At 56.2% G+C, this 19,359-nt stretch overlaps 1 protein-coding gene across 1 annotated transcript in view; it reads right to left on the bottom strand.

Moving 5' to 3' along the window:
- The window catches only part of WDR1 (WD repeat domain 1), a 39,874-nt gene extending 22,064 nt beyond the window's left edge, over positions 1-17,810 (bottom strand). The window contains exons 1-5 of the mRNA XM_081245599.1: positions 17,583-17,810; positions 16,995-17,116; positions 6,362-6,452; positions 1,654-1,801; positions 239-419 (exon numbers count right to left, since the gene is read on the bottom strand). Coding sequence (XP_081101725.1) covers positions 239-419; positions 1,654-1,801; positions 6,362-6,452; positions 16,995-17,116; positions 17,583-17,598 — 558 coding nt within the window. The 5' untranslated portion in view covers positions 17,599-17,810. The remainder of the gene's footprint in view (positions 1-238; positions 420-1,653; positions 1,802-6,361; positions 6,453-16,994; positions 17,117-17,582) is intronic.
- Between the last annotated feature and the right edge of the window lie 1,549 nt (positions 17,811-19,359).

The raw sequence follows: 19,359 nt of genomic DNA, 5'->3' as shown, positions 1-19,359 counted from the left end.
CTTTCTAACAAGGCACCTCCAGGCCAGGATGCTCGCCTGGTCTCACAGCATCAGAGTTGTGCCTGCCCCCACCCAGAAATACACCCATCATCCCAGGGCGACCCCCGCCCCATCCTGGCATTAATGCCGTGCGCCCGTGACCTTCTGCCATCAGCATCTAGCAGGTCTAGACTCCACTGGCTTCACATACAAACCATAAAGTTCACCGAAAAACCACCCTCCAGAGAAGCCCACTCACTCCAATTGTGAACTTGAACTTGAATGGTGGCCCCTCAAAGAATGCAGCGCAGTTGTCGTCGCTGCCGGTCACCAGGCGGTATGGCCGGCTCTGCTTGATGTCCACGCTGTTGATGACTTTGTTGTGTCCCGTGATCTCGCCCACAGAAGAGCCGCTGTCCCACAGGAAGACAGCTCCGAACCTTTACCCAGGAGGGGAGTCACAGGAGAGAAAAGTCAGTCCTGGGACAGTTGTGTTCCACGGGCAGTTGTGTTCCCAGCAGTCAGAGGGCAGTGGTGCTGGCAGGGCGGCCCTGCTCACAACTGTGCTTCATACACGCTCCCCAAAAGAGCCAACACTGACGGCACCCAGGATTTGTCTGAAGGATAGGAAAACAAGCAGAAGCAGTCCCAAGTGCCTCTGGGAAGGGACTACATGTCTGTGTCTTATGGCCCAGACCCAAGGAGCCTCCCACATGAAGGTGCCTTAAAAGCACCTGCCAGGGAACAGCTCGAGGCTTCATCAGTTTCACAGCAGTTTTAATAAGGGGTGGGGGGCGGGGCAGTGGATGGGGGCGGGGTTTGGGGTTGGGCTGGGGACCAGGAGACACATCGGTTACCATCCCCTGCTAGAACGGAGATGCTGCCTTACTGTCAACCAGCAGTCAATAGTCAACGAAAATGTACTGTTTGGGTTACCATTTGTGACTGAATGAAAAAGGAATTAAGACCAACAGGAATGACTTGAAGAAAAGCTATGGAAGAATGAACACCTATCAGAACACACATTACGAGGAGCCTCTAGGTAAGGGAAACAAAGATAAGTGTCTGCCAAGTACAAGTGATAGAGGGCGGCAGAGGTGCCGGGGAGGGAACCCTGACTGCACTCAGAATAAGACACCTGGGTTGCGGTACTGACCCTGCTGGTCACCGGCCCCGTGAGTGCAGCAGCCCCCCGGGGCCGCTCACCCAGCGTCCTGTTGCCCCCTCCTCCCTCCTCAGTAAGGTGGCCATGGGGTGTGCCCAACTAGGGAACACAACCAGCCTCACTCTCGGCAGGGGTGGTCGTGGCATTGCTGCTGGGAGGGACTGCAATAGCACTCTTAGGAGCTGCATCGCTTTCACCTGCTCCCTTTCCTGCTTCCTGCTGCCTGGAACGTGGGCAGGACAGCTGGGGTTCTGAGAGGTGAAGGGCCAAGGACATCAGATCAGAGAAGGTGCCTGGGCCCAGAGACAAACCTTGGGGGTTCCCCGTGGTTACGTGTGGTTTTCCATTGTGCGCTGCCGAAGCCCACCCTGAAGGAAGCCCAGCACCCACAGGACTCAACACACACCCGTCCAAGCTGCAGCGACGTCACCGCACCCCTCCCACCGGGGGCGTGCGGGAAAGGAAGCAGAGCAAGGGACACAGGCAGGAGGGGTCGAGGCCAGACTCACTTCTCCCTTCCTTCCCCGACCACTGCGATCCTCTTACTGTCTTCCGTCCAAGCAATGTCCTTGATCTTCCCAGCGAAAGGCTGATACTCATACTTCAAGAGGTGCTCCTTCTGCGTGGTATCCCAGATCCTCAGCTTCCCAGATACATCTGCGGACACAACGGGGCGGCGAGAGCCACGTTCACCACTGTGCCAGGGCCACGTGGGCACAAGGCATGGCCGCCCAGCACCACCCAGGGTTTTGGAGCTGGCCGGGCGTAGCTGGGAGAAGGCGTGTGTTCATCAGGTGACCACCACCCAGCCACCGTCAGTCAGAGCCTGCTGCCTCCAGGAGGACCAACAGCGGGTCTCTGCAGTTCTTCAGGCATCACAGGCATCTCAAGCCCTGCATGGGTGACAGGAAGCCCAGGGACGCACGGTGGCAACCCCCGCCCCGCTCCCCGCCGCCCAGGAAGCAGCTTGGGAAATGACTGCATTCCTTTCCTTGGAGGGTTACCTAACTGGCATACAGGCCCCGGGCCACTTCCTTAACACTCAGGAGCTAAAGATCTTCATTTGTAAAACACGGCAGTACTAGTGACACTGCATCTCCCGTGCAGGGGCTGCGGTCACCAGTACAAACGAGGGCACTGCTGTGTGTGCAGCTGGGCAGCCTGGGGCATGCTGGGTCCCGCACGGGGGCCCCATCCCCCTCCGAGCTCCTTCCCCGCCTCAGGCAATCGGCAGCCCCTACTCGGTAGAGCGAGGCACCATCCCACCACTCATGGCTGAGCCATGAGGGAGACCCTCTTGGAAGACACGCAGGTGGGTGCTGGAAGGAGTCTTGCTAGAGGCAGAACTTGACGCCAGGCCTGTTCTCACTGCAGCATTTGCAGCGGATGGGTGATAGAGTAACACCCCCTTCTCTCCCCACCACCATCCCATCACCAGGTTCCCAGCGCCAACCCCGACACATCCCCTTCCCAACTGAGCACTGACTTCCCAAATAAGAAGGAAAAGTGGAGCATTTTAAACCAACTCTTGAGGCTAAGACCTCAGCCCCATGTAGGTCTGGGCCAATTCCCCCCAGCATGTAAGCTCGAGTTGTATCCAGGACCTCTGGCCACTTCAGCACTGAACGCAAGGTCTACAGACTGTTCCAGTGGGAACAGCTTTCAACTTCTGTTCGGGTCCAGTCGAGGGTGGGTGTCGGCTGCAGACACGGCCCCTGCCCCACACGGCTCTGTAGGCCTAAAACACCACCTACAACCGTGCCCACAAGAGGGGGGATAACATGCCACCAGAAGGCTTCTATGACGATAAAATGAGTCAACACGTATAAAGCCTTAGACTAGGCCCTAGGACACCGCAGACACTTGTAACGAGTTAGAGTTAGTTCTCACTGTCAGTGAATTAAGTAAGGCTCTGCAGAAGCCACTGGAGACCCCTCCCCGTGGGCAAGCACACGGGGCTCACGTCCGCCGTGGCACAGATGAGATGCTGGCCTCCCTGTGAACAGCACTAATGAGCAGGTCCCGGGGGCCCTGGTCTCTGGATGAGGTCCAGCCAGACTGCCTGGCACGCTGCCCGAGGCGAGCTCCAAGGCTGACCGGAGCCAGTTAAGTCCCTTGACTAAACAAATGGGCCAACGGGGAAAGAAAAGGAAGGGGCAGAGGCTGGAGCCAGAAAAGGAGCACTGTGTGTACAGGAAGGAAACACACACTCACGCGCGTGCTCACATTCACGCACACGCCAGGCTGTGTGGTCCCCGTGCTCAGGTCAGCCCAGGGCGCTACATGGAGTCATGGAGAACACAGCGTCTGCAGGCACAAGGCCGAGCCCGTTCCCCTCCCCACCCCTAGACAGCAGGGAGCCGCTCTCCACCCCTTGAATTCAGCTCTCCACCCCTTGAACTCAACGGGCAACCCGCTTGTACCTCCCTCAGCTCAACCCCCCTCCAGGCCAGGCATCCTAGTCATTCTCCCACTGTCTCCCTGCCCAGACCATCAGCCTCTTCTGATGGGCCCAACTCACGCATTTGATTCTTTTCAGAAGCAGCTGGGGCTGGAAACAGACAGCGGGGCTTGGAGACCAGGCGCTCAGGCCCCATCCGTTGAGGGCGGCCCTGACCAGGTGCACCTGGGTACCAGGCCCTGTGCCAGGTGCTGGGGGCGCAGCACAGACCAGGCATCTGCTGGCACGCGCGCGCGCGTGCACACACACACACACACACACACACACACACACAGGTCCACGCACTTACAGGACTACGGAGAAAAGCACCGCAGTGCAAGGGGACAGACGGTGACAGTGGGGAAGGGGCTCCCTCCCTCCAACAAGGCCTCCTTGCATCACTGGGAACAGTTCTCCTCCCAGACAATAAGCTGCATCCGGTAATGACCGTTTGTGGTGAGCCTGCCCCCTACCCCGCCTTGGTGTGGAACGCACACCAGCACTGCTGGGGCAGCAGCGGCGGGGGTGGCCTCTGCTCACACCCGCTCTGGCTCTGCTGCCTGGTCTCTCCTCCCACGTGCCGCACCTAAGCAACCCTCACACCCTTCTCAGGGCACGGAGAACCCTATCCAGGACAGCCTCTACCCCGCAGCCTGGGAAGATCCCCTAGAAAGGGAAATCAGGCCCTGGAATGGCTCTGCCCTGAGAACCATCACACAGGACCCAGGGTCCCCCAGGGCACAGACTGCCGTCTCATTCAGAGCTGGAGGTCCAGCCCCTGGCATGGGCTCCTCCCATGGGCCTTCCAGAAGGTTTGATCATTTTGCAGAACGTGGACCAGCCAGACTTACAGGGATCTAAAGACTCGCAGATCTGAGGCTGGAAACCGGTCTAGGAGTGACTGCAGGGTTCCTGAGGTACGGGGACCCCTGCCCTCAGGGACCCCAGCCCCACCCCGGGCACACCGGTGCCGGGTAACCCACTTAGCCAGAGGGCACAGCACCTCATCTCCAAACCCTACACACCACACTATTTTTACGTTTAGCCCAGAGCCCTAATCTCTGCAGTAAATGTTTTGTGGTCTTTGTTCCATTCAAAGGGCCAGCTCGCTAGAAACATAAAACACACCGCCCACGCCTGCCTGCAGCCCAACCTCCTTCACTTCCCCCACCAAGTCAGGGCGCTTGTACGAGAGGAAAACGTCAGATGGAGCCTTTACTTCTGTGGACTGTCCTTTGCAACGGTCTCTGCACCAGCATTTGAAGACCGTGATTCCTGTCTGGTTAAACTACCTGCCTGGGGACTGGAGGGCAGGCCTAGGCTCATGAGTGATTCAGCAGCCGGGCCACAGCTCAAAGAGCAGCCAGGGAAGCTATGCCAACCACACTTCTCTCCTGAGAAGACACGGTTTTAAAAGGCACCAGGCCCAAATCATGGCGCTTTAAATGAAGGGGCGTTTTGCTGGCAGGCAGGGGTGGGGGGTGGGGAAATCACAGGGCTAGAGTAAATCGTAGGATATAAATTAGAGCAAGTTTTACAGATGGAGTCAGAGTAGGTCTAAACATAAAAATCATGAAGTGACCACTTCGTGCCAGCTCCTGGCCGAACCCTTCACACACAACCCCGGGCGGCCAGCATTAGCCGTCAGCCAGCACGCCTGTCACCCTGGTGTGTCCGGGCATTCAGTGACAGACACCACGGTCCCCTGTGGTGCCCACCAGTGCCAGGGCTGCCCCAGGCATTGTACATGAATTGCTGCACTGGGTCCTGCCCGAACCGATCTGGTAGGAACTAACAGTCCCAGTTTACAGAAGAGAAAGTTAAGGCCCAGGAAGGTAAGTTATTTAAGGAAGGCTGCACAGCTAGGAAGGGGTGACCCCTTCAGGGACAGGTCTGCATGCCTGCCATGCAGGGAGTGAGGGCACTGAAGACAAACGGCCTGCGGGGTGTATGATCCCGGCCCTCCCCCACTGGCCGTTAGTTCCTTCAGCAGTTTGCTCATTTCTGTCACTCTCCAGGGAGGCTGACAAGGCCCACGTCAGCTCATCCACCTGGCTCTTCATGGGGCCTGAGACCGGGCTGGACACAGGCAAGACAGCCAACATCTGCTGAGTGTATGAATGAACGAATGGGAGACTCGTGGTAAGCCACGCTAACCTGTGTGCCTCCCTTTCTCATCTGTAAATAGTAAAAGACCAACCTCGAAGAATCGGGTGAATAGAGCATCCTACAGTGTGATGAGCTCATGTCCCTCCTCTTGCCCAGCCTCCCACTGAGCCACACAAAAGCCCGGCTGGATGGAGCCAAGGGCCTGACCACCAATGGAACAAGTGCTTGCCTGAAGCTGGCGGTATGCTCGGTACAGGGAACGGAACAGCAAAAGGTGACATGAGACAAAGCTACAAGTCAGAAACACACACACACACACACACAAAATGGGTTCCAATACATCACGGTACAGCTGCCCGCAGAGGCCTCCAGCCAACCTCACATGAGCATCTCCACTGACCTCCGAGTTGGAACCAGCTGGAACACGGCCAGCTAGAGTTCTGGAAAGGGGCTTTTTGCTGGCTTACACTTTCCTTGTCAGCCCCAACTGAAACTCATCACGTTCGCCCCACCTGCCATCCCCACGCTCCTTGAGGGTCTTCCCTCTTCCTCCCTGCCTCCTCCACCCCCCACCCTCCCAAGCCAGGCGCCCAGCTTGGTCCCAGGACTGGGGGGAGGCGAGGCACACCACATGGGCCAAGGAGCCATGCGCGAGGACAGACAGGTACCTCCAGAGGCGATGTAGAATCCGCTGGGCGCGTACTTGGCCACCACCACCTGGTGGGCGTGCTCCGTGTAGATGTCAGCAATGGCTGGGTTCTGCAGGGAGGAGACCAGAATGAACACAGGGAACCAAGAAGCAGGCAAACTGCTTTCCACTCTCCAGATTAATGGATTTGGGTGGGAAAATAACACCCCTCCACCACCGCATACACACACACAAATACTGAATTCAAAACCTCCATAAAAAAATCCCAGAAGGGGCTTCCCTGGTGGCGCAGTGGTTGAGAGTCCGCCTGCTGATGCAGAGGACACGGGTTCGTGCCCTGGTCCGGGAAGATCCCACGTGCCGCGGAGCGGCTGGGCTCATGAGCCATGGCCGCTGAGCCTGCGCGTCCGGAGCCTGTGCTCCGCAACGGGAGAGGCCACAACAGTCAGAGGCCCACGTACAGCAAAAAAAAAAAAAAAAAAAAAAATTCCAGAAGTATACTTACCTGCCTGGGTGATAGAATTCTAGGTAGTTTTTAACTCTTTTATAAAATTCGAGGTGATTTTCTTTCCTTTGTCTGCTTTTCTTTCCTTGCCAGAGTACAAGCAAATATGTATTTGTGAAATATATACAGGAAATGCAAGTTTCATTAGAAACTTAGAAAAAATTAGAAAAAAACCTATGACTCTCCTTTTCTCCCACTTTGGGGAGCTGCCGGCTGCTGCTGCCTTCTCTGAGTCCAGTTCCCTCAAAGCGGGTCTCCCCTGTTCAGAACCAACTCTACCACAGGCTGCCAGGCAGTGTCTGACCTGAACCAGAGCCTCTGGCCTGAAGGTGCGGCAACAGAGGGGGCAGGCAGCCAGGAGCCTCTCCTCGTCCAAATCCCTCGTTTGGGAAACTGCCTTTTGTGGCACAAATCCAAGGCTGGCTGGACTCTGCAGCAAGAACAGGGCCAGAATCTGGGACCAGGAGCATCTTTGCTACTCAGCAGTAAGGTTTCAACGTAGAATTTACTCAAGTAGATCACGGCACTCCCTCCACCCCTGCACACACAACCAAGGCTTCTCAGCAAACCTGGAGCACGTGCTGAGATGCTCTCCATCTGTCTCCACAGCTGAGCCTTCTCCCAGGAGGGAAGAAAGACGGAGCCGTCTAATCCCTGATACCTGCTGACAGCTTTCCGCCAGCCAAGTGCCCGTGGAAAAGAGGCAGCTTCCCACAGGCTGTGGACACATCGGGTCCCAGGGAAGCTGCTGCAGGCACGCCTAACCTGACCCCCAACTGACACCACCTCTTACGACCACCCCGTTGTCTCCCCCCTCACCCCCTCCTTATGCCCCTCGACAAGGTCAGAGGCCTGGACTCTTCTCAGCCTCCCGGCCGCGGGATCCCCCCTGCCTCCATCCCACCAGAGTAAGCCCGGAGGAGCGCCCCCTAAGTTCTAGCCCTGGCAACCAAACTCCTGCCTTTCCTGTAAGCCCCGTCTCCGTAAATGCCGTGCCCTCGCCAGCAACACCTCTCCCTGCCTGCTAACACCCAATTATCAGGCCTAACTGAGGAGAAATCTGCGCGTAGCCTCCTGTGCTTCTCTCTCCTGTGCTTCCAAAGCAGTTCACATGTCCCTAAGGCAGTTATGACACATACCAGTCCCTGGCCTTCTTGCCCCTCTCCTCCAACGTTTCTTTGACCTGCTTCATGTGCATTTATCTCTTTAGCCATCACAGCAGTTGGCAAATAACAGATGCTCAATAAGTGTTTTTTTGGGGGAAAAAGTTTACATAGTCCTTTTCCCCCTAGCACTTAACACTTAGCATCATATGATACAGTATGTATGTGGTTCATAAATTAATCCATTGCAGAATAAACATTTGTTTAATGAAATTAGAAATATATCAGGTATCCAAAGATATTCTGAATGGCAAACAGGCACATGAAAAAGCGCTCAATGTCGTTAGCCTTTTGGGAAATGCAAATCAGAACTACAATGAGAAACCATGACACACTCACTAGAGTCAATAAATTAAGACTGATGTCACCAATGTTGGCAAGGATGGGTGGGGTACAGACTGGAATGCTTATATATTGCTGGTGGGAATGCAAAATAATACAGCCAGAAAATAGTTCAGCGTGTATTTATAAAGATACACTTATACAAAAACGCAGCCATCGCACTCCTAGGTATTTGTCCAAGAGAAAAGTGCATGTCCACGAGAAGACACACATGGTTGAAGGTTCGTGACAGCCCCCAAGGGGGAACAACCCAAATATCCACCCGCAGGTGCCTGGAGAAGCAAACCGCACTGTTCATCCAGCGGAATACGACTTGGCCAACAGAGAGCAACAAACTGCTAAACACCCTCAACCACAGGAAGGAGCCTCGAAAGCCTATGCTAAGTGACAAAGCCTGACGCAAAACAGAACACACTGCATGGTTCCTTTCTGATCAAAGTCTAGGAAAGGTAAGCCCACGGCGACAGAAAGCAGGTCGGGGCTGCCAGGGCCTGGGGGGAGGGTGGAGAGGCCGACAGAGGGCGTGGGGCAAGAGGGCACTTCTGGGAGTAACTGGAACGTTCTGTACCATGATCATGGCAGTGGTGATGGGACAGTATCCATTTGTCAAAACTCAAGTTGTGCACTTAAAACGGATGGATTGGGCTTCCCTGGTGGCGCAGTGGTTGAGAGTCCGCCTGCCGATGCAGGGGACGCGGGTTCGTGCCCCGGTCTGGGAGGATCCCACATGCCGCGGAGCGGCTGGGCCCGTGAGCCATGGCCGCTGAGCCTGCGCAGCCGGAGCCTGTGCTCCGCAATGGGAGGGGCCACAACAGTGAGAGGCCCACGTACAGCAAAAAAAAAAAAAAAAAACGGATGGATTTTATTGCACCTAAGTTACACCTCAATAAAATGATGACCCCCAGGATCCATTAAACGTCCGTCTAACCCAACCTGTCCCTGCCCAGGTTAGTCCTCTGTACCTGAACATTCTAACGGAGACAACTTCCCTCACAGAGAAGCTGGCAAAAGCGGTCTGTGGCCAGGCCGTCACAAAGGCTCTTGTTCAGTTGTCCATTTCGAGGCTGACCGAGGACTCTCACACCCACACGTGGGCACTACGGATGGGAAAGCCATCCCCCCGAAGGCAATGCCCACGCTGGATGTACAGCCTGGCACTGCCCTCAGAGGGTGAGTGGGTGGCTGGTGGACGACGAGTAAGCAGCCGCTCTGGGAGGAAGTCCTGCCCCTAGAAGTCCTCCCCCTAAATGGTCAGGGTGCGTGAAACCCCAGGGTCATCCCCAGCAGGCTCGGCCTCCTAGCAGGCTCTGGGCTGGATGCGACATCACCTCGTCCGTGTTCCCAACGCGACTGGGGGCAAGTTCTCCAGGCTGAACAGAAAGAACAGAGTGCATCCGACCAGCAGCAACCCCTCCCCGCTGCTCCGCACACAGGGAGGCCGGCTGCTTGAGCCGAAGATGATGCCTCCCTGGGCCCTACGTGTCCACTGCAGGCCAGGCTCATCGCAGACCAGCAGGGTCAGGACTCAGACCCTCAGGGCGGGCGGCCGTTCTTCCCCTCCCCGCTCCACGGTCTCCAGGGAGAACAGGATTCAGGCTGTGCAGTTTATCTGGGGAAGCACTTGGGAACGGGGGATGAGAGAGGAAGGGAAGGAAGCCAACTCCAGGAGCCGCAGGGAGGCCTTCAGAGCGGTGCTGGATTTTCTGCCCTGCCAGAGGGTGAGAGGCTGGGGTGCCCCTCCCCTGGGACTTCCTTCCTGCCCTGCCCCCATCAGGGGACAAGGGACTTCAGGCAGAAACCAGGAGGAAGCCCTGGCATTTGAGGCCCGGGGGTCCCTAGCAGATGTGGGCAGAGCCCGTGAAAACCTCCTGTCATCTCACTGAGACCCCAGGCTCACCCCAGCCCTGCCCCTCACCCTCTACCCTGGGACTGTCCCTGCCCTGCCCCCCACCTGTGACCCCCGCACCCCGCAGGCCTGCCCCAGCCCTGTCCCATCTTCTGCCACAGCTCTCAACCCCACCTTGTCTTTCCACCCCAGCCAGACTCCATCCAGTTCTTCCTGCCCCTCCTGGGACCGGGACAATATCCTGACAATGTCGTTCGAACTGACCCCAATTCGAACCGCTCAGATCTGCCTTCCATTGATCCGCCAGGCTCTCCACGTCCCAACTCCGATCGCATCATTGCAGAGGGCTGGTTCAGGGCCCAGCAGTGTAGGTGCCTTGGAGGAGGAGGCCACTCCCACCTCCCACCTGTGTGCGGAGCCCCCCACCAGCAGCAAGCTAAGCAATCTCCCCCTCAACACCTTTCCACAACACAGGGTGGGAAGTCACTAAAAGAGCCCCTCAAGGCTCTCTCACATTCCTTTGTCCCGAGGCTCAGGTGCTGAGGTCAAAGGTCACCACCGCACTTTACAGGTAAGGCTAAGGGGTGGCTCCGGCCACGGTGCATGGCTGCTTGCCACGGCACACCGGGCCCCCCGTGAACCCAATGGACAGGTCAGGGATCGGGGAGGCTGCCCAACCACGGAAGCTGCGGGACATAGCGCTGCGGAGGCCTCCAGAGAAGGACCTGGGCCTCCTCCAAACCAGGCAAAGTGAGCACGACCTTCAGGAGGATTAAGTTTCCAGAGCACTGGCTTTCTAAACACAGCCAGTTCCTAAAAGCAGGCGCTGGTGGTGGGACCTGTGCAGCAAACACAACTTGCAGGGCCCTCTGCTCACTGGCGATAAGGGCTCAACTCGAATGACTACAGAGCGACCCGGCTGCCAGGCAGCTCCACAAACCTCTGCGCTTCCAGACCTGCAGGTCCGAACCCAGAGGCTCAGCCTGATCACAGTGCCTCAGAGGGTGGTGAGAACACACCAAGCATTGTACATTCACTCCTCCGAAGAACTCCCTACACCTGCACCTCCTCTGGGCTGGCCCAGGGTCCAGCAGTGAACCAGTGACTTCACACACAGGGCAATCAGCCTGCCCTGCTCAACCTTCAAGGCTCCCTCTCACCCAGAGGAACGCAGCCATACGTCTGGACCTACGGTCCAAAGTCCATTTCCCATTCCGCCCTCGTCCCTCCTCTATCAGGTCACTAGCTGTGACACTCTTCCCTTTATCTGCCTCAGTCTGGAATATCTTCCCTACTTCCCGGTACCAGATAACCTTCTCCTAATTATCTTTTAACCTCAGGCAAAGGTTACCTCCTCCAAGAAGCCTTCTCTGATGCTCCAAGCTGGAAATATCTCTCCCAGCCCAGAAAGCTCACACTACCTTCCCTAACCTCCCTCTCCATTGCCCTTAGTACTTTCTACCTTGGACTACATGCCATTCTTATACCCACAGAGCTTTCCACAGAGGGCAGGGCCTGGGTCTGATTCACCACTTCTTCCAACCTCCATGCACTTGTACTCCCTGTCTAGACTCCCCCCATCTCTGCTGTCTCAATGCCCTTCCTGGAGAACTCTTACTCACCCTCCAAAACCCAACTCAAAAGTGCCCTTTCTCCAGAAGCCTTCCCTGCGGCTCTGTGGCACAGCTGGTCCTTCCCTCTTGTTCCCAAAGCACTCAGGACACACTTCTTTTAAAGCGCTAACCTGGTGCGTTAGAATGTTACCTACTGGGGTTCTCCAATCACCCCTGCTGACACTTCGGGCTGCAGGACAGCCCTGTGCATTGTGGGATGTTTGGGAACACCCTGGCCTCTACCCACTAGATACCAGTAGCACAAAAATGTCTTCAGACATTGCCAAGCATCCCTTAGCAGGGTGGAAGCGGGGGCGAAACCGCTTCACTGAGAACCACTGATTTAATCTTAGGCACTGTGGCTGCAGGCAGGGCTCGGCAAGATGGAATGTGTGTGGGCAACGCCAAGACCCAGGATCGAGGATCGGATGAACCAGCTGATGATGCCTTAATCTTTCAGCAGATTCCTAACCGGTCTCCCTCCCGCCTCACATCTTAGATACAGAACCAGTTCTCTACCGCACTGCTTATCTGCTGAAACTTTTCATGGTTCTGGTGGCCTCCGGTCAGGGCCGGGCTGTCTCAGAGCCGCCCGGCCCCCAGCACCAGAGCCCCGCACCCTCTCCTGCCTGCCTGTCGTTCTCCCCAACCCCAGTGCTCCAGCCACAAAACTCCACAACCTGTGCGGGGCCCTCTCGCTACCCCCTCTCCACTGACTGGTCCCTCCCCGGGCTCCCAGCTGCTCAGAAGTCCTCACGGCACGTCTCCTCCTCTCAGCATCAGTCCCGTCTGAGTGTCGGTTTCCCTGGGAGACTGTAAGCTCCATGAGGACACGCTTTTGCTAGGGTGTCTCCAGAACTAGGCATGGGCTTCACTACAAAGCAGGTGCTTAGAAATACTTGTAACAGGATTAACTCGGGCTCAAGTAAAGGAGATGGAGGGGGAAGGGTGGTGGGGAGCGAAATGGAAGTGCCCACCCAGAGCCAGCTGACACATGGGGGGCCGAACCACGACTGGCAATGGGCGGGGGAGGGGGTGACACTGATGTCACATCCAAAGCACCTGAGGGTCACTGGCCTGGGAGCCAGTGAGGCACGTCCCCACCACTCGGGCTCCGCTCAGCTCCGGGGCCTTCTCGGAGCCCCAGCTTCCTCAGTGCTCTCCTTGCCCTTGACCCCACACGTGTGCTGCCTGCTGGCTTTCTGTCCAGGCTATTTCCTCCCGTCACCCGGGGGCCCGTTTCACTCCCACCCAAGGCAGCGAGCTCCGCGCAGGCAGGGCTTCTGTGTCTGTGCTCCCCGCGGGGCCGGCGGCCATCCTGGGCACGCGGCAGGGACTCGCAGGCACGTGCAATGGGACAGAAGGGACGAGGTCAGTCCTTCTCCCCCACCTGAAGGGGACGCACAAGTGGCCCTTCTGCACATGACTGGCAGCAGATCATCCTGCGTGAAACTCAGCACTCAAGTTCAACATCTCCCAACCTGGTCTAGACTCTGTTCAAGGACATGAGGCCACTGATCCTGTGACTGGAAGCAGAGCAACGTCAAACTGCTACAGACATTGTGCTCCCTGGAGTTTAACTTTATATAAATCATTTTTTCCAAATATATATACACACACACACGTGTATGTATACACACACATATATGTGTGTGTGTGTGTGTGTGTATACACATATATAAAATATATATATTAGTTCTGGAATTTAGGGACTGGCTATTTTAAAAAGCAAGCCCCAAACTTGCCCTTGTAGCAAACCTGCTGGCTGCTTCTGGCAGTAGAGGGGCCTCTGCCGGGAGGCTCACTCGCCAAAGCTGTTTTACAGGGAAGTGATCCTGGGCAGTTCAGAATATGAAGAGGCTCCTTCATAGACACTGGGAGGAACCTTCCCAGACTACATCTAGGTGATGCAGCCCTAGAGTTAAGAGTGTATCAGGTTCCCTCCTTCTGGAATACTCCTTTCTGAACGGCCACATCACTGCATGCTTTTAACTGTGGAGAATTTCCTCTCCAAGGTGTGGCAATCGGGATGTGTTGAAAGAAAATAGATAAGAAACACTCTTTTCTACCAGCTTAAGAAGTGCCCTTATGCTGGGTTCACAAAACAACTTTTAAGGAAATAAAGTGAATGACAGCCGTGGCTCCAAGTGGAAGGTCAGCAAGGGTCTGATACCTGCTTGGTGTTAATAAAGGTGGATGCCACACAATTTAGGTCCAGCAGCCTGAACCAGGCTAAGCCTTTCTTACTTCCATGCAGTGAAACCTTTAGTGGCTACCTATCATCTCCACGACAGAGCCTGGCTTTCAATCAATAAATGACTTACTGAGCACCTACTACATGCCAGGTACTGTGCTAGGCCAGGACGTAGCAGGTTAGGGTGGCTGCTCACTGGCTGGCTCCCCATGCACCATTAGCACCAAAGGGCAGAGAAGGCCAGGATGGGAGCGCTATTTAGGAGGGGCCCCTGCCACATGGCAACATCTAAACAGAAACATAAAGCAAGACAGGGAGTGAGCCATGCAGCTATTTGAAGAAAGAATATCCAGACAAAGGGCACAACAATGCCCGTGTCCTGAGACCCATATGGAGCGTGCTCCAGGGAGGGCACAGAAGCCAGGGTGCCTGGAGCCAGCAGGAGAAGGTGAGCAGTGAGGTGAGATCAAAGGTGCAAGACTGGACAGCAAGGCCCTATCAGCCTCGGTGGGTCGGGGAGAGCAAAGGAGCAACTTGATCTCATATTTTAATGTAACTGGCCCAGCCGTGGTGCTGAGAGCAGACTAGAGGAGGGCCAGGGTGGAAGACCAGGTTAGCCTTTTGTTTTTGCAATCCAGGCGAGAGAGCATGGTAGCTTGGATGAGTAGTTCTGTCAGATTCTGAAGTCTCTGAATGTAGAGTCAATAGGATTAACTGAAGAACTAAATATGGCACTGAAGGGGGAACCAAGGAGAAGTCCAAGGTTGGGGCCTGACCAGTTGGGGAGTGGCATTGCTGTTCTAGGGACAGACACATGGGAAACCCAAATATGGTTTGGGCACATTAAGTATGAGCTGCCAATCAGACATCTGTTGGACATTCCACGATCAGGTCCCCTCCTCCCTTTCATGTCTCTTCTCTACTCTGAGCCTGTATTCCAACCAGATCACCTTCCTTCCTATTTCCGGAATGTTCATTAGATTCATGTCTTTTTCCCAGGGGTACTCTGCCCTAATTAAAAATGTACCCCCCTTTACTCAAGTACCAGTGGTCCACCCCCATTGAACAAAAGCCTAAATGCCTGATGTATGTCCAGAACAGAGAGGAAGGAACACATCAGCATCCCAATGCTGTCCTGGCCCTGTAGAAACTTACAAATAGATAGGAAAGGAAAGCAGATGCACCCTCAAAAGAAAATAGTAAACTCTGGAGTATTGATAAGAATAAAAAGCTCAGAAGAACAAGCAGAATGGGTTCCACAAGTCAGGGAATGCCTCCTGCAAGAGGGTGCTTGTCTGTGACTGTAAACAGCTCCTCCACTGGAAGCAGCGCCCGTTACTGGCTACCTTCACCTTGCTGAGCCTGACCCCAGCTCTGAGCAATGGGTCTACTGTGGGGGCGGGCAGGGTATAAAGGAGATGCTGAAGATTAAGAACCTTTCATGGTACCAGACACACAGTATGTCTTCATGTGAGGTCTCCCATCTGGAAGTGAGTGTAGCCTGCCATGATGTGTGTGTGCCTTGCTAGGGACAAACCCAAGCATTCATTCCACTGTACTGTATCCCTGAGAATGCTTTCGCCCATTTTATTTGACAAACTACAAGTGAGTATCTATCTACTAAGGGCCATCTCAACTTTTATTTTCTCAATATCTCAGGACCTCTCTGGAGACCTCCAGATCTTTATGATCTAAGTCCTTGGTAATGTTTCCCCCAGTTCTGAGCAAGGCGGGATCCACTTTCTAGGAATCTGTATCTAGAAGAGGAGCTGTTAGCACCTTCAAGGCACATTCACACCCACCCACCCCCCTCCAGTGAGGTGCCCAGCCATCCTGGGCAGGGGAGAAACTGCCAAATGGAGCTCTGACTCCCAGCAGACTGCTTGGCTTGAACAGAGATGGGGGCAGAGCCAGAAGCACCTCATTCCACACAGGGGGCCTCTCCTCTCACAGACAAGGAAACCAAGGCCCACAGAGCCCCTTCATTCCCTCAGCCAGCCCTGAGGTTCCTGAGAACACGGGCATCTCAAAAGCGACAGTTCCAACCCCCCAAGGGTAATCATGCACAACACATGTGAATTTAAGTTGACATCCCTTGGGGGCATTGCCAATCAAAATCACCCACCTACAAACTGTGCACAAGGCCCCACCCCAAGCTCAAGAGAACCCCCCCATACACCCCCAAATGGTCATGTTGGTACCTCTGGCTTCCATACCCCACCCCACCACTCAGCTGACGCAGGCAGAAGAAAGATTTCTGCGTGCCGTCCTAGCAGCCGGGAGACTGACCAGCAGACTGGGTCATTTCAATGATTACAGAGCAGTAATGGAAAATCTCCAGGATTTCCCAAGGAGTGGGCTCTAGAAGCATTCTCAGCCTGGGTACAGGATGCCCATGCAGATGATTCATGGGAAAACACTGGTTCCTGATTTTGCACTGGGGCTCGGATTTGTAGGTGGAAGATCAGGCTGAAATGCAGAGGCCTGGCTGTGAGTCTGGGCTCTGCCACACTGGGGGACCCTGGATGTGAAATGATTAAACACGAGTGCCATTTAACCAGTGTTGGGTGTCTGCCAGGCATGCTGGGCTGGAGGGATGTAGCGTCTCACTCAGGGGGCCCAGGCAGCCGAGGGAAGTGGAGGGGAGCCTCATCTCATCACCTCCATTTTACAGATGAGAAAACTGGGACTCAGAGAGGCCAAGTCACCAACCACCCCAAGGTCAAGGTCCCACCCCTCGAACCCTTCTTCTCTTCAACTGAACTAATCTGAGCCTCAGCTTCCCCACGAAGAAGGAGAATTGGGCCTGTATAAATTTGAAGCTGTCTTCCTGGGCTTCCGAGGTGTCTTCCCAAGGCTGAGGGGGCGTGGCGTCCTCTCCCCAGGCCGCTGGGCGGCCGGTGAGGTGGTGGAAGGGGAAGAATTCACCCAGGAGCTGCGCTCAGGTAAGGAACTAGCGCCTGGTGGGGGGAAGCGGGTAGGTACTCACGTCGATGTTCCGTAGGATGACGCACTTTCCATTGGTGTAAAGAAAATTGTTGCCCCTGGGGTCGCCGCCGATGATTTTGGAGACACCCCTCTCCACCTGGGGGAGGCTGGCGAACACCTTCTCTGCAGAGACACAAACGCAGCAGGGCACATGAGGGGCAGCTCCTGCCTCGGCCCCCCGCCGGGCTGAGGACAGAAAGCAGGGGAGGGGAGGGGAGGGGGAAAAGGAGAAGGGCCCTGGGCCGGTCTCAGCCGGTCACCTGTTGCCTCCACCCGGAGGGGCGGTCGCCACTTTGAAGGAGCGCAGGGGACGGCGCGACTTCCTGGTCCGCGCTCTCCACCAGGCCCTCCAGGGATGCGGGGGCTCCGCGGGGCTCCGACCGCATCGCCAACTTTGGGGCGTCCCCGTGGCCGGGGACCGCCGCGCGGCACCCCTGAGGGCGGCGGGTCGCTCACCGGCTTGCGCCCGCACCCCTCCCCCGCGCTCCGGGGACCCCTCCAGGCCGCCCGCTCCTCGCGCCCCGCCGATGGCCGAGGGGGCCAGGCAGGGCCGGAGCCCATCCCGGGGGCACCGGGCCGCGGCACTTACTGATCTCGTATGGCATCCTTGCCCACTTGTTACCGCGCAGCGCTCGCCGAGAGCCTCCGGGGCCGCGCGCGCCGAGAATCAGACGGGGCCGAGGCCGAGCCGGGGACAGGGGCCGAAAGGCGGCGCCGGGCGTGCAGTGCGCGGAGGGGGCGGTCCGAGGCCGGGTCTCCGAGGCCGGCTCGCGCCCTGCCCTGCGCGCTGCCGCTGAGTACGCGCCGAACCCGGAAGCGCGGCCCCGCGCGCGGCTCGCCCCCAGCTTTGACCATATATAGTCAAGCGCTCAGCTCGGAGGCAGCGGCCCCGGCGAGCCTGCGCGGACCTGGCCGCACCCCTCCCCCCGCGCGGGCCCCGCCCAGGGCACCCCGCCCCCGGAAGTGACGTCACTCTCGGCCCTGAGAAAAGGCGGGGCCAGCCGCCCTGGGCGTCAGACTGCTCTTGGGAACTGGTGGGCGAGGTTTGTGAGGGTGGGGGTCGCTGGGGAAGGGTGGGCGGAAGGTTGGGGTACTCGAGGTTGCTTCTTGCTGAAGTTTTGCGGGCGCTGAAAGCAGCGGAGCGCTCCGGGAAAGCCTTTTTCCTGCCTGTGTTTGCGTAGCGGGCGTTCCCGAGCCGCCAGCCTTCCGGCCGGGTGGGCGCCTGCTGTTTGCAGAAGCTGTGAGGCGCCAGCTTGGGTTTTGCAAACATAGGAGAGTGCTTTTTCTTGCTTTCTTTTTAAAGCGAGACTAACTGGGAGTCGCCCTTCCTCGAAAAAAGCAGCTGGCAGGAGGAACTTTCGAGATGTACCTTGCAGGGCCGAGCTCTCTCAAAACTCCCTTTTAGAAAGCTAGGAAGCCATAGAGGAAAGGGGATGTAGGTTCGAAGAAAACTAGGGCTTGTTTTCTAATGAAGAAAGCAGAAGGGAAAGGGAGCTTCCACTTGTAAGAGCGAGGCAGCGGCTCGTTGCGAGGGGAGAAGCAAGGATTCTGAGGTGTTATTAATACCTTGAACCTCACCTTTCAGCAGGGGCTGGGGGCTACTGTCTTTCCATCGGAATTGGGGGAGGGGAGGGTAAATGTGAGCATATGTTAAAGGGCCTGAAGCCCAAACTAGAAAACCTCGGGGTGATCCTTGACTTTATCTCATCCACTGGGAAATCCTGTTCGCTCTATTTTCAAACTGCATCCAGGTTCATTTTTTGCGTCTTCCACTTAATTGGCCTGTAGAGCCCTGAAGTCGTACCTGGGTTAACGCAGGTGTTTCCTTATCTGGTCTCTTGGCTTTTGCTCCCCGACCTTCACCTCAGTCTGCTCTCCCGACTGCAGCCTGTTGGTTTCAAAATTGAAAATGAAATCTGTTCCTCAGCTTAAAACTTGTAGGTGCTTGGAATCTCAAAATTCAAGCCAAAGGGATTAACGTGGCCTACTGGGCCCTGTGTGATGGGTTCCATGAGACTCCATCTTACTCTCCTTTGCCTTCAGCTCTGCTCCCCCTTGCTTGCTTTCTGCAGCACCCCAGCTTCCTTGGTACCCCAGGAATGCCCCAGGCTTGCTCTTGCACCTGCGGGGTCCCCCCCTCACCTCTGTTCGCTAGGAATTACTCTGAAAAGTACTTAAATGCTCTGCTCGCGTCACTTTTTTCAGTGAAAGTCCCCTACCCTGAGCACCTTATTTTGAACTGCAACCTTCCAGCCCTTGCAAGTGCATTCCTGATACTCCGTTCCCTGTTCTTGTTGGGAGTGTGTCCCTGGCACAGGGTGGATGGGAAGGTAGTTTTGTGAATTGAAGGACCCTAGAAATGTTGT

The sequence above is a fragment of the Mesoplodon bidens genome, assembly GCF_964165515.1.
Source record: "Mesoplodon bidens genome assembly, chromosome: 1".
NCBI classification, from domain to species: domain Eukaryota; kingdom Metazoa; phylum Chordata; class Mammalia; order Artiodactyla; family Ziphiidae; genus Mesoplodon; species Mesoplodon bidens.
Note: the sequence above shows the minus strand (reverse complement) of the source record. Positions and strands in the feature narration are given on the sequence as shown.